This window comes from Trichoderma ghanense (genome assembly GCF_004382785.1).
Source record: "Trichoderma ghanense strain CCMA-1212 chromosome Unknown scaffold_20, whole genome shotgun sequence".
NCBI classification, from domain to species: Eukaryota; Fungi; Ascomycota; class Sordariomycetes; order Hypocreales; family Hypocreaceae; genus Trichoderma; species Trichoderma ghanense.
In genome coordinates, this window is record NW_027395683.1 from 92,867 (window position 1) to 114,466 (window position 21,600).

At 54.5% G+C, this 21,600-nt stretch overlaps 6 protein-coding genes across 6 annotated transcripts; 5 read left to right on the top strand and 1 right to left on the bottom strand.

Moving 5' to 3' along the window:
- Window positions 1-53: 53 nt before the first annotated feature.
- CCMA1212_009930 (uncharacterized protein) lies at window positions 54-1,773 on the top strand (the record flags this gene model as incomplete). Its single annotated transcript, XM_073706992.1, has 3 exons — window positions 54-58; window positions 676-1,031; window positions 1,091-1,773. The coding sequence occupies 3 exons, from the start codon at window positions 54-56 to the stop codon at window positions 1,771-1,773; spliced, it is 1,044 nt and encodes a 347-aa protein (XP_073554463.1).
- Window positions 1,774-2,533: 760 nt separating this feature from the next.
- On the top strand, window positions 2,534-5,934 carry CCMA1212_009931 (RNA cytidine acetyltransferase; the record flags this gene model as incomplete). Its single annotated transcript, XM_073706993.1, has 4 exons — window positions 2,534-2,550; window positions 2,623-2,808; window positions 2,882-5,662; window positions 5,724-5,934. 4 exons carry the CDS (start codon window positions 2,534-2,536, stop codon window positions 5,932-5,934), a joined length of 3,195 nt encoding a protein of 1,064 aa, XP_073554529.1.
- Window positions 5,935-9,295: 3,361 nt separating this feature from the next.
- On the top strand, window positions 9,296-11,204 carry CCMA1212_009932 (Dihydroxyacetone kinase 1; the record flags this gene model as incomplete). Its single annotated transcript, XM_073706994.1, has 3 exons — window positions 9,296-9,819; window positions 9,916-10,529; window positions 10,588-11,204. Coding segments are annotated over 3 exons (1,755 nt in total), but the record flags the coding sequence as incomplete, so codon positions are not given.
- Window positions 11,205-12,200: 996 nt separating this feature from the next.
- Window positions 12,201-13,199, bottom strand: CCMA1212_009933 (putative 4-hydroxy-2-oxoglutarate aldolase; the record flags this gene model as incomplete). Its single annotated transcript, XM_073706995.1, has 1 exon — window positions 12,201-13,199. One exon carries the CDS (start codon window positions 13,197-13,199, stop codon window positions 12,201-12,203), a length of 999 nt encoding a protein of 332 aa, XP_073554527.1.
- A 1,901-nt stretch (window positions 13,200-15,100) lies between these two features.
- CCMA1212_009934 (uncharacterized protein) lies at window positions 15,101-15,988 on the top strand (the record flags this gene model as incomplete). The annotated part of the gene is made up of 1 exon (XM_073706996.1): window positions 15,101-15,988. One exon carries the CDS (start codon window positions 15,101-15,103, stop codon window positions 15,986-15,988), a length of 888 nt encoding a protein of 295 aa, XP_073554459.1.
- Window positions 15,989-19,366: 3,378 nt separating this feature from the next.
- Window positions 19,367-20,192, top strand: CCMA1212_009935 (uncharacterized protein; the record flags this gene model as incomplete). Its single annotated transcript, XM_073706997.1, has 2 exons — window positions 19,367-19,837; window positions 19,923-20,192. 2 exons carry the CDS (start codon window positions 19,367-19,369, stop codon window positions 20,190-20,192), a joined length of 741 nt encoding a protein of 246 aa, XP_073554526.1.
- Between the last annotated feature and the right edge of the window lie 1,408 nt (window positions 20,193-21,600).

Here is a 21,600-nt window from a genome sequence, read left to right on the forward strand (position 1 = left end):
GGAAAGGGAAAAGAAAAGACAAGATATTAGAGGTCTAGAAGGAATGCTTCGAAATGCGGTAAAAGTGCTTCACGATACATCATATAGGTAATGCATGACGACACAGTGCATCCGTTTCACTTTACGGTACCACCGCGATGCTCAATCGGATTGTTTCCTACGAAACACAGTGATGCTCTCTGTTTGTGCAGAACGCCAACAAGATGCAGTCCAAGCACTGTCACTCCCCCCCTGTACGTTTGCTGACGTCGATGCGGTCTTGTGACTGGGTCCAATGATGCGGTTTCAGATGAGCCAAATTCAGGGGAATAATGACGAGCGCCCAGGCGGATGAAGGGAGCCTCTGTCCTTACTCGCAACTTCGTGATTCCAGCCTGCAATGCTTCTCGTTTCTTATTCCAACTCCTTCGTCCTCATCTGATAAGCACAGAGGAGGAAGCGCAATCAACGATTAAGCCCACGGCTTACTCAGTGCCTCACACCTTCAAGGTTGATTCCTTAGGCCACAGAGGGCTTAGTGCTCGCTGACTCATCCCTCTTTTTGCCGCCTTGCAAATCGTTTTACCGAACCAGCGGCCAAGTCCGGGCTCTGGCGAAGAAACAATCGCCATCATCAGGTTCAGCCTCAGCGCTCGAACTGAACCCATTCGTCGCTCTTCTCTTCTTCTTTCTCAGCTTATTTACCCAGCAGCCCGGATCCGGCGACGCGCAAATGTTGCCTCTGTCGGTGCGGCGCGCGGTTGCCTCTGCCCCTCAGGGGGCCGGGCTGACCTCTCTGGCCGCGTCCGTCCCCAAGGTCTCAGCCTCGAGCTTCATCCTGAACCGCCCTCAGAGGCGTCTCTCGTCGTCGAAGCCCTCCCGATCCGATGAGCCCAACGACATCGCGGCCGGGCAGTCGGTGCCCGCGTCCGCTTCGGCGCGCGGAGAGAGCAAGGCCGGCAGGAAACGGAAGACCAAGGACGCGGCTGACCGAAATGCGGCCTTCAAGAAGCTTCCCAGCGTTCCCAGCACCCACCACATGTCTGAAGAAGGTGAGCGCTGCGTGCTTCCATGCTTCAAGGTGTGTTTTTGATGCTAACTCGGGTTTTAGCTCTGGGCTTATCGACCTTCTTCTCGCTTCACCGACCCATCTCCGTCACACAGACCATGCCCAGGACCGTCACAGACGAGCACTTTGCATCCATATTTGCGACCCGATCAAAGTCGAGCAGGATACGGGACACCGTCTCTACGCTTTCCGATACCATCGATCAGCTGGAAGGCCCCATGGCCCAGATGACAATAGGGGGCCAGGACCAGGGTGCCAGCGACGGCATGCACAGGCTTGACGTCAAGAACTCCGACGGAACCGAGTCGAGCATCTATCTCCAGGTCGACGCCATGTCTGGCGAATTCCTGCCTTTCCGGCCCCCTCCGTTGCCTCAGCCGCAGCAAGGCGTCGAGGCTGACGGAGCTGCTGTTGAGGCTGAGGCCTTGGAAGAGGCGGCCCACCACAGGGTGTACAAGGCCATGTTCACCATTGAGGAGTCGACAGAGCCGGACGGCCAGATCAGGATCATCGCTCACAGCCCTCGAATCATGCAGGATGAGCAGCCCCGGAACTTCCTGGAGCGCCTGGCCCTCCGCCAGCTGCGTTTCGACCAAACTCGCGGCCACCGGGACATCTATGCCATCAGCGTCAAGCGGCAACGAAAGCTCAAGATGAAGAAGAAGAAGTACAAGAAGCTGATGAAGCGAACAAGGAACTTGCGCCGCAAGCTGGATCGAACGTAAGGGGGCTGTGGCATTTGGGCCGTGTAGACATTCCGGGGTTCATTTATTTATTTTTTTCTTTGTTGCGTTGGGGGTTATTGTCGGTTCCCTGGGTTGTTGTCTGCCTGGCGGTTGGCCGGGAATTTTCTTTATGTCGACCATGAGTTACACATCGCGCTCCTGGGGCTCTTTCTCTTCCATAGACTTTGAGAGGATTGCAGTGGTCGTGTTGTCGTGGTGCATGACTGGGACACGGCCTTTCCCGTTACATCGGCATTTGTAAAATAGTATGAATAAGACGAACACGTAGCACCAGATGCTTTTCGCTGTCTCTCATTGAAATATGGCCTCGAGAATGATATTCAAGGTCTTCTTAAGCAGACTCCTAAATCGTCTACTAGATTCCCGACTGACACTGGAGTCATCAAGCTGTGAAAACCAATACCAAGTACTAACAAAATAACACATAAGACCTCTGTTCGGTTGGTATCATTCGCTTATTCAGGTATGTCAAACGGCATCTCTCGTCTCTTTGCGAACCTTCTCGGTCAGAGACACACCTCGGTGAGGACTTCGGTCGGGCCTCTGCACTTAGCGCAGCCACAACGTCCACCGCCCGGCAGAATCCAGCTCCACCGCCAAATTTTTGGATTTTTTTGGCCGACAAATGTTTTGTATGCGCCAAAGGTCCCGCAATAAACTCGTCCGAAAGCCCAGCACGCCAGCAAGCCTTGCGCAATTCTTTACCACGGACCATTGGCTGTGACAAAGTGTTGGCAAGATGCAGCGCAAGCAAGTGTAAGTTATCAAGGAGAGGGATTAAATGATTTGATATGATGGGTGTTGTCTGGTGGCTGACTTGTCTTGCAGAGACGAGCGCATCGGCGCGCTGATTCGCAATGGACTGCAGGAGAAGAAGAGAAGCTTTTTTGTCGTCGTGGGAGACCAGGCCAAGGATGTTATTGTGCGGCTGCATTACATCATGTCCATGGTGGACATTAAGCAGAACAAGTCTGTCCTGTGGGCATACAAGAAGAAGCTGTTGGGATTCACAAGGTGAGCATGCTCGGTATCCTTCTTTCTCGTGATTGGAAGAGCCTGGTGTCTGACTGCTATTGCGTGTGTGCAGTCACCGAAAGAAGCGAGAAGACAAGATCAAGAAGGAAATCAGACGCGGAATCCGAGAAGCAAACTCAGAAGACCCGTTCGAGCTCTTCGTCTCCCTGCACAACATCCGCTACACCTACTACAAGGAGACCGACAAGATCCTGGGTAACACATACGGCATGTGCATTCTGCAGGACTTCGAAGCCATTACGCCCAACATTCTGGCGCGGACGATCGAGACGGTCGAGGGTGGTGGCTTGGTCATCATGCTGCTCAAGGGAATGAACAGTCTGAGGCAGCTCTACAACCTCTCCATGGATGCCCACTCAAAGTACCGGACGGAGGCGCACGACGACGTGGTGGCAAGGTTCAATGAGCGATTCCTGCTGTCACTGGGAAGCTGCGAATCTTGTCTGGTCATCGACGACGAGCTCAACGTTCTTCCCATCTCGGGCGGCAAGAATGTCAGGGCTCTGCCACCTCCGGACGCCGACCAGCCCAAGACCCCCCAGATGCTGGAGCTGGAATCCATCAAGGACGAGCACCAGGAACGGCAACCCGTCGGAGCGTTGATCAACCTCGCGAGAACCGTGGACCAGGCAAAGGCTCTGCTGACCTTCACCGACGCCATTGCTGAGAAGACGCTGCGAAGCACCGTTGCGCTGACGGCTGCCAGAGGACGAGGAAAGTCGGCTGCCATGGGAGTCGCCGTGGCTGCTGCGGTGGCATACGGATACAGCAACATCTTCATCACATCACCCTCTCCAGAAAACTTGAAGACGCTGTTCGAGTTCGTCTTCAAGGGCTTTGATGCTCTCGGCTACGCTGACCACGCGGATTACTCCATCATTCAGAGCACGAACCCCGACTTCAACAAGGCCATTGTTCGCGTCAACATCCACCGACAGCACAGGCAAACGATTCAGTATATCCGTCCCCAGGATGCGCACGTGCTTGGCCAGGCCGAGTTGGTTGTCATCGATGAGGCGGCCGCCATTCCTCTGCCTCTCGTCCGAAAGCTGATGGGCCCTTATCTGGTCTTCATGGCTTCCACCATCAATGGTTACGAGGGCACTGGTCGTTCCCTGTCACTCAAGCTCATCAAGCAGCTCCGAGAACAATCCCGACGGGCCACTACCGACGACGACACCCAGGTTGCCGATCGATCTACCGGAAGGGCTTCCAAATCGGAGGAGTTCCAGGCCAGCCGAAAACTGCGCGAGATTACGCTCGCGGAGCCCATTCGTTATGCCCAGGGCGACCCAGTTGAAAAGTGGCTGAACAAGCTCCTTTGCCTCGACGCAACTCTGCCCAAGGCGAGCTCCAACGGTGCACCAGATCCGTCTCTGTGCGAGCTTCTCAACGTAAACCGCGACACCCTCTTCTCATTCCACCCAATTCCCGAAGCCTTCCTCCAGCAGATGGTTGCGCTTTACGTCGCCAGCCACTACAAGAACTCGCCCGATGACCTGCAGCTGATGAGCGATGCCCCGGCCCATCAGCTGTTCGTCCTTACCGCTCCTACTTCAGAGAACAGTGGCAGATTACCCGAGCCTCTCGTTGTTGTCCAAGTCGCCCTGGAAGGAAAGATTAGCAGACAGAGCGTAATCAACAGCTTGAGCCGAGGAGAAAGGCCGCACGGCGATCTGATCCCCTGGCTCGTGAGCCAGCAATTCCAGGATGAAGAGTTTGCCTCTCTCTCTGGTGCCCGAATTGTTCGCATCGCCACCAACCCGGCCTACATGGGCATGGGGTATGGTAAGCGAGCCATGCAGCTTCTCGTCGATTACTACGAGGGCCGATTCGCAAACCTGTCCGAGGAGGATGACCAGGTCATGGAGAATGGGACTGCTCGGGTGACGGACGCTGAGCTGGCCAAGGAGTCTCTGTTGGAAGAGAAGATCACCGTCAGAGATGACAAGCACATGGCTCCCCTCTTTGCCAAGATGTGGGAGAAGAAGCCGGAGAGGCTCGACTATCTCGGTGTCAGCTATGGCATGACCAAGGAACTGCACAAGTTCTGGAAGCATGTTTCCTTCTCACCCGTCTACCTACGGCAGACGGCCAACGATCTCACTGGCGAGCACACCTGCGTCATGCTCAGGCCGCTCGATAGCAGCGGCGACAAGACATGGCTGGGTGCCTTCTCAAGAGATTTCCAGAAGAGGTTCCTTTCATTGCTATCCTACCAGTTCCGGGCCTTCCCTGCTGTCACTGCGCTGGGCATTGACCAATCAGCAAACATGGGTGCTCAGCTCGATGCCACTCCCCAGACCTCCTTGACCAAATCCGAACTGGACAGTCTCATGTCGCCTTTCGATCTGAAGCGACTGACGTCCTACGCAAACAACATGCTTGACTACCACGTCATCTTGGATCTCATGCCCATCATTGCGAACCTCTACTTCACCGGCAAATTGAAAACCGACATCTCCCTCACGGGCGTCCAGCAGGCGATTCTCCTTGCCATCGGCCTGCAGCGCAAGGACGTGGAGCAGATTGCCCAAGAGATGAACATGCCCTCGTCGCAGCTCCTGGCCATGTTCATCAAGATCCTTCGCAAGTTCACCGCGCACTTCAACTCCTTGGTCACCGCAGCGGCCGATGCCGAGCTTCCAAGGGCTGAGAAGATTGGCGTCAGCCGAGAGAACGCCAGTGGCGCCCACGACGACGAGATTGTGGACGACCGATTCGTCCCCTTGGAGACTGCCCTCGAGGACGAGCTCGAGGAGGGCGGTGACGAGGCCCTTCGGGCTCTTAGGCAGAAGCAGAGAGAGATGATTGACTCTCTGCCTCTGGATCAGTAAGCAGCCGCCCCTTCTTTATCTGATGACTTGGAATTTCCTATTTACTAATAATTACAGATATGAGATTGACGGCGATGCCCCAGCCTGGGAAGAAGCCGAACGCCAGGTGTCCAGCGCCGCCAAGGACGGAAAGTCCAACGTGGTAGTCAGCGTCAAGTCGGCCAAGCAGAAGCGAAAGGCGGGCCAGACGACGGCCGCGGAGCTTTACGAGCAGACGTTTGGGGACGATAGCCGGAAGAAGGCCAAAAAGGGGAAGAAGGGCAAATAGAGGGCTTTTGGAATCATGTACACAGATGGTTTGATATACCACGAGGAACAAAGGTACTATTGGGCGCGGCGTTTTTTTCCTTTGCATTTGTTGGGATAGAGTAATATTATTGTCTCCGAGTCTAGCTAGGCATCCTTGTTGAGACTCTTTGCTAAAGTGCCGAGGACCTGTTGTGTTCATTATGGTGTGAGTGTTGGTTGAAAGTTTTAACATTTTCCCGATATCTTGCCTGAAGATCTTGGACGTATGCTACACTATGTCCGAGCCGAGAGAGGAGAGTTTCCAGTAGATAAGAGAACGCTTATTTATCAGAGCCGGACACTTCTTCCTCACAAAGCCATTCAGCTCTTTTACCAAGACACTGGAGCCATACCATTGCTCTATATCTCCCCGAATGGCGTAAATCAACCTTTCACGCACTCTCTCCAAGAGCACTCACTCTCGGGTATGTCTCCGATCCCCCAAGAGGCGAAATCCCGCGTGTATATAAACCCTCTCCTCGTCCCCCTTCACCTTCCCTTCCTCTTCCTCTTCATCAAACTCGTCAAAACAAACATCTTTCGTCCAGAATCGCCATCCTGCTTTCAGCACCATGCCCTCGTCGACCACTCACATCACCAGTCATGAAATTCGACTCCACGCGCATCACTCTACCTCTGCCCTCTACAATCTCTAGCTCTTTTCTTCAAACGCGTGGGGCTGGCGAGGATGGGATGTGCCGCGGGCAACCCTGCGTTACGAATTGTTTGGGCGCGATGCACTCCGTGGGCAATGGCATGGCACGGCGGCGTCCAGATAAGGGGGGGAACGCAGGGTTTTTCCGCGGACGAGGAGGTGGAGGGAGGCAAAGCAGCTGCTGGAGTCGAGTTAGATGGAGATGTAGACTGGACGGAGCGAGGGGCTGAATTTACATCAGCACTTCTTTCTTTCTTTCTTTATTTTTTTTTAATTTGTTTTTCTTTTTTTCAGGTCAATTCAGTTCAAGGAGTCTTTTGGTATATTAGTAGGTTCTCGCTGGTTTGGGCCTTTGGTGAAGAAGGCGAGGCATGCGAGCAACGAGATCTTTGGCTAAGCTGGGCTTGGAGGTATGAACGGAAAACAGTCGTTGCAACAGCTTCATGCCAGCCAGGGTACAGGTGGCTTCTGAAGCTTCTCCAGCCCTACAGCCGCGATGTTTTGTCCGCCAGGAGGGAAAGGGGGGGGGGGGCAAACAAGCAGCGCCCATGGGGCATATACCTTCGCAAAGGAGCCGTAAGCAAATGCTGCTACATAATAGATTCCACATCCCGACCAAGTATGTACCTGAACGCGACGACTCAAGAGCCTTCGGGTTGTTAAATACGCCCGAATACTGCAGATGAGAAAGTAGTAGAGGCAAGCTGCAGTCGGTTGGGCTGCATTGTACGAAGTACCCGGTCAAGGGGCGTGTACATTGTATGTGTACGTGTACTTGGCCCTACGGAAAGAGGAAATGGAACTGGGCTGAAAAAGGAAAACAGGAAAAGACATGGGATCCTGGATATCTTGCCAAATAGGCAATGCCGGCTGGCGAAAGTGTGGGGGAAGAGGCCAGGTGACGAGGCGAGATGCCTTCACCGTACTCGTATATGTATGGACATGTAGGTACAGGGTCGGCTATTGGTGGTGCGGTTGTTTTCGAGTTGTGTGGACGCCCCTGGGGGTCAACCACCATCTACCGATCGAAAAAACATTATTTGGTACTTTTTACTCTCTTTCCTCTTCGTACAAGCATGTTGGTATTAGTGCTAGTGAACTGCATGCAGCTGGCGGCCGTTGTCTGTAGGGGGGGAAGAGGGTCCTTTGGACACGTCGACGATTGTGTCTGACATACGTCTCTGCTCGGGAGAAAAGAAGGGCAAATAGAGAACACGAGAGACTTGACCTTGTGGTCAAAAAGAAATGCCTGCATGAAGCAAGAACGGCAACTGACGATGTAGGAATATCTCATCTTCAGCGTGACCAAGAATCATGGCAGCTTCATGACAGAGGCGTCTCACACCGGTCCCGTCTTTCTATAACGAGTTGGGCAGTAAGGGGTCAACGATGAACATCACCATTGGCATCACCCCCCCCTCAAACCTCTGCTGCCAGAGCCAGTCCGTCGATTCCGATCAATACCCTGCTCCCCATACATGAAGTGCTTTGGGGAAATCGGCATGAAGGGCGCCAAATCGAGATTTGGGCCGGCATAAGCTGGGCACAAAAAGTTGGGGAAATGGTCACCTCCCGCCCGCAAGGACCCATGAACTGGCATCCGATTCCTCGGCTCCCCGCGTCCTGTCACCCTTTTTTTTTTTTTTTTTTTTTTTTTTTTTTTTTTTTGTGGGATGCTGCAGAAGCTACAGGACGACGGAGCGAACTCCGTGCGGCCAGTATACGTAACATGCATATTCTTAGAACGCCAATGGTAGGTAGTAAGTTTGGGACAGACTGAGCCGCATGGGAGACGGAGGTTTTTGTTGTTGGATTGGGTGGTGATTCGCTCTGGGCCACAGGAGGCGTAGGATCACAGGCATATACATACATACAGACACGTAGGTACAGGCACAGACTTGTAGGTAAGGTAAGGTATGTAAACCAATCGCCTGCTTAGAAGTGGCCGTGACTGCATAAATGCAGATTTGAATTTCATCTTGCACACTCTGTTCCTCATTCTCATTTTATGCTTGGAAAATTGTTTGAAGCTCTCGATATGTTGCCCGTTGTCCCCCATGGAAGCTGACGGGGGTCAGATGGGGGGAGTTGATGTTGGGGGTCGATACGTACCACGATGCTTACCTGATTGCTCCCCCAATATCTCTCCCGTAACTACCTACCATGGCTCCAATTGTCTCTTCTCTTCTCTTCTCTTCTCTTCTTCTCTTCATCTGCTTCTCCTTCTTCTCCTCCCACTACATGGGGGTCAACGCCGCCAAACTCGACGACTCGTCTCTACTAGTCTATAGGGTAAGACATCGTTGGCGGCAATGCCCCTGCGTGGGAGCAATCTATCCCAACTGCCTTCCCTGGCCTCTGCCCCCCATTCACGATGGATTTCGTTGGAACCAAGCGCAAACGAGGCGAAGCTCGCACTTCCCATGGCCGACGCTTGAGAGAATGGGGTAACTCTCGACCTTTTTCAAATAAAGATGACAAGGCCGCGGCGCGGGGAAGACCACAATGAGGGAGATGATGAGAATCGCTTCTCTCCCCCGGCCTGCGTTGCCTTCATCTTCCTTCTAGGCTACTCAGATCTTCAAGGTAGCACACGGGAACTGAGCAAATCGCATCTGCTTTGCCATGTCGTGTAAGTCATTTTTTTTCACAACCGCTAGACAACATGAGCTCCAGCTAACAAGAACTTCATGTTCCAGCCAAGCACTTCGTCAACGAGCCTCTGGCTCTCGTCAATGCCGCTCTCCGCTCGGCCACATACACCAACCCTTCCGTCGCATTTGACGCCGCGCAAAAGACCGTCTTCCTCCGCGATGCTGCTTCCCAGCCCACCATCGCCTTGATCTCCGGAGGTGGTTCCGGCCACGAGCCGTCCTTTGCTGGTCTTGTCGGCAAGGGCTTCTTGACCGCTGCCGTCGCCGGCTCCGTCTTCGCCTCTCCGTCTGCGGAGCAAGTCTTCCGCGCAATTCGTCGCGTGGGCGCGGAGCAGCCCCAGCGCGGTGTTTTGGTGCTCATCATGAACTACACTGGCGACATGCTGCACTTTGGCATGGCAGTGGAGAAGGCGCGCGCCGAGGGCATCAAGACGGAGCTCTTGGTTGTGGGTGACGACGTTGGCGTTGGCCGGAAGCGCGGAGGGCGAATTGGCAGGAGAGGTCTGGCTGGAACGGTTCTCGTGCAGAAGATTGCCGCTGCCGCTGCCGCTCAGGGGTAAGTTTGAGCTCTTGCGACCACTGTTCCACAAATTCCAAGTGCCAACTCTTACGTGAGTCACCATCTCTGACATGCCGCTTTTCTTGTGAATAGCCAATCCCTCGAGCAGGTCTCGCAAATCGCCACTCTTGCTTCTGAGAACCTTGCCACCGTCGGCGCCTCTCTGGCTCATGTTCATGTGCCTGGTCGAGAAATCACTCCTGACGAGCTTGGAGATGAAATTGAAATCGGCATGGGTATCCACAACGAAGAGGGCTTTGGCCGTGTAAAGACGACCCTCAAGGGCCTTGTTGAGACAATGCTCAAGCAGCTCCTCGATCAGTCCGACAGTGACCGCGCTTATATCAACGTCAAGTCCGGAGATGAAGTTGTTGTCATGGTGAACAACCTTGGAGGTATCAGCCCTCTTGAGCTTGGCGCCATAACAACAGAGGTCATCGACCAGCTCGACGCTTCTTATCAGATCAAGCCGGCAAGGCTGCTCAGCGGCACTTACATGACCAGCTTGAACGGCCTCGGCTTCAGCATTACGATTCTCAAGGCAACGGACAAGGCCATCCTGCCTCTGATTGATGCCCCTGCCGACGCTGCTGGCTGGTCACCGGCAGTCCGTCCAGAGAATTGGGCCCGAGGCATTGACACCACCAGGTCGGAGGTCAAGGAGGATGCCCCAGCCGAGGACAACTCAGTCCCCAGCAATCTTGACTGTAAGGCTTTTGCACCCGTAGACGCTTTCTGAAGAAATCAAATGACTGATTCGACCAGTGGACGCGGGTTTTGCTACTGCCAAGCTGCAGTCAGCACTCAAGAGCCTCATTGCCGCCGAGCACGAAATCACCAAATTCGACACCATTGTCGGAGACGGCGACTGCGGACTCTGCCTCAAGACGGGTGCCGAGGCCGTGCTCAAGTATCTCCAAGGCGTCTCTCCATCGGGAGAACTGGACATGGTCCACTTTGTCCGAAGCATTGCCCAGGTGATCGAGTCAAACATGGACGGCACGTCGGGCGCCCTCTACGCCATCTTCGTCAACGCTCTGGCCTCGGGCCTCCAAGGCCAGTCCAGCAGCCAAAAGACGGCTGTGACCGCAAAGACTTGGGCCGCTGCTCTCCAGGCAGCCGTCAAGAGCCTGGCGAGGTACACGCCTGCTCAGCCCGGCGACCGTACCGTCGTGGATGCCCTGGTGCCCTTTGTCGACACGCTCGCCGAGACGCTCGATGTGGGCAGGGCCGTCGAGGCCGCGAGCAAAGGCTCGGAGTCGACAAAGGGCATGGAGGCCAGCTTGGGCCGATCAGTCTATGTCAATGCCGAGGGATGGAGCGAGTGCCCTGATCCCGGCGCGCATGGACTCGTTAGGCTGTTGGAGGGCTTCTTGGTGTAGGGGTGATTAGGGTCAGGGTGGTTGAAGGATGGGCTGTGGTGGACCGGAGCTGTATATACAAGCAAAAAGAGAGAACTCAATTCTTGCTGTCCGGAGCAAATCTGCAAAAGACGCACGCATAAGAAAAAAAAAAAAAAAAAAAAAATTGACAGCTGAATCCTGCTATTTCATCCTGAATATTCCGAGATACTTGAAGCGTCTTGTTCTTGTGCCTGCCCCTTAGAAGAGAGCTCTTCGACCATAAATTATGTACCGGGTTTGGTATGACTGCAAGTACTTGAAAAGTCGAATGTCCGCCCAAGCTACTACGCATATGTATTTATTTAAGGCATCTGTGCAAGAGCCCACCAACGGGTCCTCCGAGTGTGTACGAAAACTCCCATCCCTTGCACCTGCAACTCTTTCCCTCCCGAAAAGTGTCCCATATCCAAGACCTTTCCACCGCGGAAGGAATTCAAGTTTTGCTCAAGCCTCGCAGGATTGCAGCCCAGCGCCTCTTCAAACAGTCTCCTCCCTGCTCACCTCCACAGCTGTTTCCCCGTGCAGCAACCCCAATCCTCTCCAAAGGCTCCTCCTCTTCTCCGCGCTCCTAATGATACGCGAACACCAAAAGAAAGAAACGTAATATCCGCTTGCATGCAAATAGCCCCAAGGACGGCAAACATGGATCTGGGATTCCGTTCCCCGCTAGCGAGCCTCCACAGCTCCACGCTCGCCTCGCCTCTGCTTGGACCTTGTCAGACTCGAGATCCCCTTCCCCCTTCCCCCTTCCGATGCTTACCTGATTGCTCCCCCAATANGTCAACGTTTTGTTTCGTCCACAACATCCGCTTCCCCATCAAATGACGATGGATAGAATTCGTCTGCCTGTTGCTGGTGGTTCGAGTAGCACGAGGACAGCAGCATATGGTGGAGGCAGGGCGAGTACTACTACCAGGTACTAGGTAAGGGTAAGTATGCAGCACCCTGTTGTAATACTCGTCGTGGCACGGCTACCTAGGCCAGGGCGTCGAGCTTCTTCTCCGTCTCGACCAGCTCGGAAAAGCCCAGCATCTGCGCCTCCAAGGCCTTGCCCTCAAGGAAGGCACAAGGCTTGCGAGGCTCGCCGCCGTAGCCGTAGTACCTCCGCAGCGCCGCCTTGACCGAGACGAAGCCGCCCTTGATGGCGGTCCAGTCGCCGCCGGCAACGATCCCCTGCAGCAGCGTCGCCTCCTCCGTCTTGCCCTGCGTCCACAGCCGCATCACCTCGGCACACGCCTTGGGCGCCACATTGGCCAGTCCCGCGATGACGCCGTGCCCGCCCACGGCCAGGGTCTGAATGGCAAAGTCGGCGCTACCGCCAAAGGTCCTGAATGCTGTCCCGCGCGTGCCAGCGACAACACGAGCCAGCTTGCCCGTGTTGCCGCAGGTCAGCTTAACGCCGACAATGTTGGGGTGCTCGGCCAGGGCCAGAATGGTGTCCGAGCTGAGATCCAGTCCGCTGCACGCGCCGGGGAAGTTGTATATCAGAAGGGGGATTGGGCTTGCATCAGCCACCGTCTTGAAGTGAAGCATTATGAGATCCGTGGACAGCAGGCTGCCGTAATACGCTGGCGGCAGCACAAGGGCATGTGTGCCTCCGGACTCGGCAGCCTCACGGCACAGCTGTATCGTCTCCCGCGTGGATTGGCTGCCACATCCAACAATAAGGGGCATGTCCCGTTTGCCAGCAGCATCCATGGTGGATCGGGTGATACGAGTAACGAGTTGTCGTTCGGCGTGATCGAGGTGGACAGCCTCGCCGTTGGAACCATGGGTCACGATGCCGGTGACCCCGGCTTCAACCAAGCGCTTGGCGTGTGCTGCTGTTGTCTCTTCGTCGATGCCGTCTTCGGGAGTGAAAAATGCCACTGTGGGCACGTACAGGCCCGGTGCCAGAGGTGCCGCAGAGGTACTTGATCTTTGGTTCGACCCGTTGTGGCTGGAGATGCCATTGACTTCAGTAGAAGCTGTCATTGCGGCGGATGCGTAAGTGACCTATGGGTATATGACAGAAGATGGGACGAATAAACACGAGTGGTTTTTCCCTGAAGCGTTATTGCTTGAGGGACCAGAAAAGCTACCCCGAAATCAAAAAAGACCCGAACAGTAGGACGATTTATATCGACAAAGTCAGAACGTTAAATGGGGGGCTTTCCTCATCGACGTCCTCGTAGCTGCTCACAAGGGGGCAGTGCTTGATATATAATACCACCACACCTCAGCGAGATCAACACCATTACGCCAATGGCTGATGTCCCCTGATGGATTGTCAAACTTTGTGATTAGGATGGCTGCTGTTTTTCGCTTGTATTTGTCCGTCCCCCACGGTGAACCGCTTCCCCCCCACGGATGAAAAGTTCTGCTTCCAGCAAGCTGCCTGCTGTATCACCGTGCATAAAAAGGCTGGCATAAAAGCGTCCTCTGACTCTGTCACCTCTCTTCACACCTAGACAGGGTAATACTGCACGGAGTACTTCCGGTGCGTACTCGGGACACGGGGCCAAATAGGAAAAAAGCACATAGAAAGAAACAGAAGAACAAGATTCGCTACCTTGCCTCTACCCCACACAGCCAACTCGTCCCACGGGACCACTCCGTCAGCCATCGGGGCTGGTTCCATGTGTCCAGCAGAGCTTTGTGCTGCTCCACGGAGCTTTCCTGTAGCTAGCAGGCGTGGATCCCATGCGATCGGATCCCCCATGACATGAGCAGACCGGGGGTACGGGAGGGGACGGAAGCTTGGGGGAGGTGGGCTGAGCTGGGTGATCGCCCAAGGAGAAAAAGCCATGAAAAAGAGGAGGACCGAATGAATGCGGGGGAAGAGGCCGCCTGGCCTGGCCTGCGTCCGAATCGGCAGCACTTCGTATTTGGGCGTGCATCTGAGGTTGACCGGCTGCTACTGGCTGCCAGCAGGGCAGGATTGATGCCTTTGCATTGCATTTGCTGAGCGCTTGCTGTGTCACCGGCAGCGACTCACTTGTATTAGGCCCATTCCAACAAGCGGCGGGTGTGACATTCCGCCAAGGGCAGCATCCATATGCACAAGGGCGCCCGTTCAATGCTCGCGCTGCTTCCTTCGACGTCGAGGGGGAGGCTCCACAGCTCGAAAACCCGGAGAGCGTCTGGCAAGCAGGAAAATCAAAGACAAAGTATGGGGTAATGGGGGAGCGTCTTTTTCCTGCTCCCTCCTTTTTTCTGCCCTTTGCCTCTTGCTGCCCCTCCCTCCCCTTCCCTCCCTCCAAGTCCCCAAAGGGCTGGCACAAGAACGCCCAGGCCCGGCCCCCAAGCAAGCTTTGCCGGCTCCCCTTCTCGTGAGATGGTAGCTGCGAGAAATCGGCGGGACCAGCACCTTGCTCGGATGGAGCCGTGCCTTGGAACGCTGTTTTCGTTACTCTAGACTTACCTAATCTCTGTCCACGGACGAGCGGTCGTCGTTCTAGTAAGGCCTAGCAAGGGGGGCGCATCGCCGAGTTGTCGGAGTCGTGCTCGAGGGCTTGTTGGTCTGTCTCCCGAGCCCCAAAGTCAAATTGGATCCAGCTTAATATCATACCCCCTCCCCCACGCGCATCCAGCAGCTGCGGGAGTGCAGGCCACAGCTAAGCCAACGTGTACCAAGGCCATTAGAGCGGCAAAATGGTACATATACCTCACTGCCGTGCTCCCGTCCTCTTTTTCTTGAATAGGTTAAAAACACGACCATGCCCCCAGTCCCCGAGAGCGCCTTCTCTGCTTTCACTTTTGCTCCCGTCAGCATCGTGTGTGGTGTCTTGTCGTATCTCGGGTCTGGGGCTTGTCGTCCTGCCACATGAGTGCCGGAGCAACATGCGCCGTGAGCCCTGCTGAGCCGTTGTGTCTCTCGCATATCACTGGTGACAATGAGCATCCACGAAGCATCTACAAGTGATGACGGGTCGACGACAATGTCAATGGCGGCTCCCGGTGGCCAGGCCCGCGGCCCTGCCTTGGTGCTCCCTCCGCTTGTCCTCGATAATTCAATCCCCAACCCTTCGGCCGTCATAGCTGGTCGTTCGATGCATCAGATCCAGCTGGAGATGGAGTACGACGCCGAAGAGAGCGACAACGATGCCGATCCGGGCCCCTCAATACAAGGTTGGCCTGGAGGACTGGAGCGACACGCAAGCGACCATCCCGACGAGGCAAGCGACCTGGCCATGAGAGAAATGCACGCCCTGTGCGTCTTTGACGACGTGTCCGTGCCGCCGTCCGCGCGGCCGTGGTCCTACCTCATCGAGGCCTTGAGCCCCCTTCCTACCGTCCGCAAATGGGGGAGGTGGCGTTGGCGGGAAGAACCTGCATTCGCCGAAGTTCGAGTGGCAGAAGCAATCATGATGTACGAGAGGGGCATCGAGCAGAACACCAGCGACAGACGCTGCAGCCGTTGTCGTGCCGGCCAAGGCATCTCCCCCCAGTGCGTTGTGGCCCCGGAAGGCATCCACCAAGCCCAAGGGGTGACGGGCCCGTGTAGCAACTGTCTTTATGATGGAGTCGAGCACGCCTGCAATGCTTCTGGAAGGAGGACCCCCGTGTCAGGTGGCCGGGATCGAGTCGGCGAGAGCATGAGAGATCCGGACAAGGTGGTGGACCACATGGCCGTGCTCGAGATGATCGCCCAGCTCAAGAGGCCATCGGGCACGCGAAGAGACCATAGTCTCATGGAACGGGCGAGGAGGATCGAGGCGGCGGCATTGCAGATTGCCCAGGCGGCACGGGAGTGGCGAGAGAAGATGGGCGTTCAAAGCTGAGAGACTCGGATGGTGGAGAATGGGAAACCGCAATATCATGGGCTGATCCTCGCCTAATAATTGGCCATGTCGGCCTTGATCAGCTTCCATGCCTGGCGTTGTATGGGGATAGGAATAGGGACATGGATGGGGATGGGGACAAGGGTCATGAACAGGAACTGGCATAGGTTATAGGCATATATCCCATATTACATGGTAATGAATGAATGAACGAACAATGGACGAACGAACAAACCATCAAGCAAACGAGCGAACGATGAGAAGCATCCCCAGGCCGGAGAAGAGGGGAAAGGAGCCCCGGATGCGTTGTTCGCCTCGTCCACGTCCCCCTCTTCGAATCTCGGCCACCGGTTGGTTCGTTGTTATGCAGCCACGGAAAAGCCCTGGTTTAGCACGACACACTCGATGCTTCCGTCGTTGCGTCTGTCGAAGGCTGAAGCGATTCTGGCTGAATGGGAATGATTTTGGCGAGGGTTGACTGAGAGAAGAGAGATTTGGACTTCAAGGAAGAGAATTGTATGAAGAAGAAGAAAGGAGAAAAGAAAAAAGAAGGGAGAGAAGGGACACGAGGCAGGTGGTTGAACTCTGATGGCCGAGGGCAGGTGCGTGCCTCGTGGTAGCCGGTTGTGGTTGCCAGGGTTCCGGCTGGATACACGTATAACATAAACAGTAAAACAAATTCATGTGCGAATCTTGCATCTTTGGGCACCAGAAGGAGCAGAAACCAACGAACAACAGAGCAGAAACCGACAATGAACGCCCGACTGCTGCAAGACGGCTGCAAAGGAGAAGAGAGAAGAAGGACAGGAAGAGGAAGAGCAACGGAAAAGCAGAAAAGCAGCAGGCCGGGAAGCGGACGCCTCAAGAGGCTCTCGATGCGCGGCGTTCCAAAAGGTGCGGCTGCAGGGCCCTGGTTCCATGTCCCAAACTTCCCGGTTTCCCTCCATCCTCCATCTACCAGGGTCGTGGTCGAGTGCACTGCACGGAGCAGTGGTGGCGCCCTACATGTGTGCTCGTGGATGGTATGTATGTTCATGTATGCTTTCCTTTTCGGATATCCTGTGATCAGCCCCGGCCACACACAACGCACATACGAGCGATGCTAATGTAGCCGCTTTTGCTGGCCCTGCCATGGCTGCCACAGCCTGACGACGGGCATATGCCTGCTATAGCCGCCCGTCTCGCCTCATGATTCGGCGCCTGGAACTGCCCGATCAAGTAGCATCGAGGCCCCGGACCGAAGGGACTCGACAAATGCGACGTATATGATCTTGTATCACGTTGAGATGCCCGGACGTCTGCTGCCAGATTTACTCCAAGGCAGCCGGGCTGACGCTGAGCGACCGCACGACGCAGATTTGGCAGACCCCGAGACCCATGGCTGGGTGATTTGCAGGGATCAACGGACGATCTGCCAGCTACGGAGTACATCCGAGCCGTACAGGGCAGAGGCATGCCTTTGCATGACAATGCGGGGAGGCGAGGCTTCAGTCGGCATTGCCAGGGTCGATTCGTTTTCGTTCCGCACTTGCTATGAGGGAGCCATGGACTTTCCGCTTGACGCTCCGTCAGTCAAGGAACAGGCGAGAAAAGGTCCAAGGTATGGAAGCGCCAGATGGGCGAGTAAACAAGCGTTGCTCTGAACAGGCCTGGCAGCGGCGATGTTGATGGTGTTTTCATATACCACCAAGTATCTGCTGTGTTGTGTTGTGTTATTTTGGCTAGTCTTTGTGTTGGGCTGGCAATTAATAGCCGAGCAAAGATGAGGCTGTGATGCGGCATTCTGCAGAGATATTGCTTGCATGGTCATGGTTACGTTAAATAGCAACATGAGAAGGTTGCGACGCCCGCAAGGTCCTTATCACCAGTGTGTCTGACTGCGTCATCCACCCTGGGAGGATGACATGGATCGTGATTCGACTTGAACTCAATGGTGAGATAAAGGCTGGTAGAAACGGGCTTGTCGCTGTTGGTAACCCTAGGAGTTACCCTTCCTAAAGGCGGCTTGGACATGGAACTACGTCAGTAACGGAGGAAATGAAGAGAGAAAGCCAACGCAACCAGGATCAATGCGCCGTTTGGATCAGTGGTTTCCATCCTCCTTGTCTCCCGGGGCTGCATCAGACTTTCCTGAGCCTCGGGTCATCAAAGCACCGAGTAAAGATGGCATCCAGAGCTGTCTAGTAAGCATTTCCGTCATGCTTTCTTGTCCGGAAGCAGTCATCCCACAACAGGTGCTTACGGACAACCTTAGATTACTAGGTACGATTCAGGGACATGTGCAACTGGTTCATTGGTAAGCTTGCATCTGCATCGGAGAATTGCTGTCCAAAGCGGCCATATATACGCGGACTGTATTGCCTGGTAGGGGGCCGTCTTGGTCAATTCCCGTGGATGAGCAGAAGCATGTAGAGCATCGAAACCCTCCATTGAATGATTAGGGATATGAGGCAGACTCGAGATATTGAGAGGAAAATATGCAGAGACATAGGGGCCAACAGAAATGCTCGATGCCTATAGCGAATATCCTGGTTCATGGATGCGGACAACGTCAAAGCACGGGAACAAAGGTATAGCAGTTCAAAGGAGGGCATCACGCCAACGAAGTTCAGAGCCATCTCTGCCTAGGTGCAAAGAAATGTTTCATAGTCTGGAATCACTGTATTTGCAATACCTATCTAAGCTGGACGTGAGAGGGGGGCTCTTTAATGGATGGGAGCATGAGAGGAGTCTCTAAGCAGGAGAACTGCTTTGTGCGGAGCCACGAGGTATCGCCAGAGTATAGAACGAACGATGATGGACTTGGTGCCATGCAAACTAACGAACCTAACAAAAAACATCTCCAAATGATCATGATATATATGAGTGAAGGCCGCGAGTGGTCTCGAACTGCCTCCATCATTCACCAGAGGCTGTGCAAATGCAAGTTTCGTCCCATCCCTTGCTCGCTCATAGCCCTTGGCGAGGAAGCTCTGCCAACAAACGGCCAAAGTGAAGACGAAGTGAGCTGCAATGCGCCAGCTCTGCATCCCCCCATCATGCTTTGCCATCTGCCCAACTGCCAGCCAAACAGCTTGGAGTTCCTGCTTCGGCACTTGGCTGTTCCTGTGATCCATCTTCCCAGCCGTCGAAAGCCAGTGAACGGGGCCATCGTACACAACAGCAAGCTGTTCAACAGTAAAATCTGCCTGTATCTCGCCCTGGGAGTTTGAACGCGCACCGCCCGGCAGTTCCTCATCCTCTCCTTCTTCCCTGTCGTCATCGTCTTCCTCCCGCAATCCTCTCTCTGCAGCACAACATCACTTCTTTTGGGCCAGACCAGGAAGCATCACAACTCAACATCAGCTCTTTCCACACACCACCAACACCTCTCCAAACATGTGTCTGCAATACATTGTCAAATGCAGATTCTGCGGCGCCTGGAGACACTACAACTGGGACCGCTGCGCCGAGAACAGACAGCTCCTCAAGAAGGGCTGCGCTGCCGGCCTCCCATCCCAGCATCCCTCCGAATGCGAGCAGTTCCCCGAGAACAACCGCCAGCGCATCAAGCGCCACATGACCGTCTACGAGTGTCCGACCAAGGAGTGCAAGAGCACCGACATTGCGACCAAGCTGTTCGAGGAGCGCGCCAAGGTCGAGGCCGCCAGGGCTGCTGCTCTGGCAAAGGCTCGAGCCGAGTGGGAGGCCAAAGACAAAGCCAGGAAGGCCGAGTTTGCTGCAAAGTACTTTATAAAGCTGCCTGTCGTCAAGGCGAGCAAGAGGCGGGAGTCGTTTCTGAACGTGCCTCCTGAGGATGCTGCCGCCGCTGCTGCTGCGTCTTCGTCAACACAAGCCGCACAAGCCCAGGTGAGTTTCCATACGTCGGGAGCTGGGAGCCAACGCGAGTTTGAAGTCGATATGCTAACAGGATACTGTAATCCAAAAAAAAAAGATCCCTTTGCCGTTCATGGGCGCGCCCCAGCAATGGCGTGACGATGAGGCCATGACTCTTGTCCAAATGGCGGAGCAGTCCATGCAGAGCCAGGTCTTTGAAGACAGCGACGAAGACGACTTTTCATCCGCATCTTCAGAGATTGAGATCTCGGCCTTTTCAAGGTATATAGGAGCCATCACCATCAAGGATGACGGCAACGGCATCAAAAGGAGAAAGGCCATTGAGTTTGGGGACGACGGAATGCCCATCAGGTCCATCACTCCTTAGGTGCTTGGTTTTATAAGCAAAGCCGGAAAGATGTGATTCAGTATCTCGACGACTGACAAGGAATACGAGATTGCCTTGACCGATGCCCATGAGGCCAGGCTCCATCCAGCAATACCGGTAGATGGTTTGTTTGCACAGAAGGCAACGGCTTTGACAAGGTGAGTTTATTATCATCTGCCCATAAAACTCAGGACAATGAGACTAACAGCTTATACAGACTGTCATTGTCCCGCCAAGGGACACTATACCCCCTTTCGAGCTGTCAAAGCTACACAAGGAACAATTTTTTGAAGCACATACGTTATACAAGCAGTTATGATGGCGGCCATCAATGAGCTTTGTTCTATACCACGGCCAATGACGGTCATGACCAGCTTAGCAACATGACAATTTGAAGGAAAAGGAATTACAAAGGCTGACATATGCTTGATGTTCCGAACATAAACATAGGGGAGGGACGCTGCGAACCAAACGCAGCTCGATGCTTCGTATGACTTTCTAGCTATCTACTAATGAAGTTGGACGAGCACATTCAAAATGCTTCATCGTCGTACGACGGCAAACATATATGACAGGCAACTCTTCAAGATTCCTTCCATGGCTTCGTGAATGCAGCGAGTGATCGTGCCGAGCCTTCGATACCGGGATCGGGATCTCTTTTATGGGCCCCTTTGCTGACCCACGGGTTGTTCAATGCATCGACCAAGACACACGGACAATGTCATGCTCACCGGCTTTACCCTCTGCAGCCTGCGTCTTCACTTCGTGACCAAAACTGAACAGACTCTCTGCAAGCTGCGAGTAATAAGTATCTTCGGATGAACAGCCGTTGCTGCGCATCATCGTACGAACCATAGTATGTACATCATCCTGCTTGGAAGCGGGCTGCATGCCTCGCTTCGCAGCGCGGCAGGACATTGCCAATGATTTGCAGCGAACCGCAACTGGCTGGTTTCCCTCGCTCGCTAGCAGGCCTACAAAAAGCACCGCGATAACAGGCGAAGAACAAACCCACAACCCCTGACTAGTCATGCGGGTGCTTGTGCCAAGGACCGGTAGTATTTCCATGAGCGGTCAAAGCTGGAAAAGGTCTGTGTGGCGGCTGGGAGTTGTTGCTCCGTCTCGCATCGCCTACGAGGCTACCCAGCTGTACTCGACACAAATTCCAGCCAGAGCTCTTGTTCACCGCATATTGTCGAAGCATAGAAAGTAGAGAAAAAGAACCAAAGAGTTGATACTATGTACCTACCTTGAATCGAAATCTTCATCTTCTGGAACAATTACTCGAGGTTCCTTCCCCCCCCTATTCTCTCCCCCACCCGACAAGGCTCCAAACCAGCCAAGCGTCCGAGATCCATCTGCAAGGTCCCCCATCAGCGGCATTTTGTCGCCCAACCAATCCATCAAA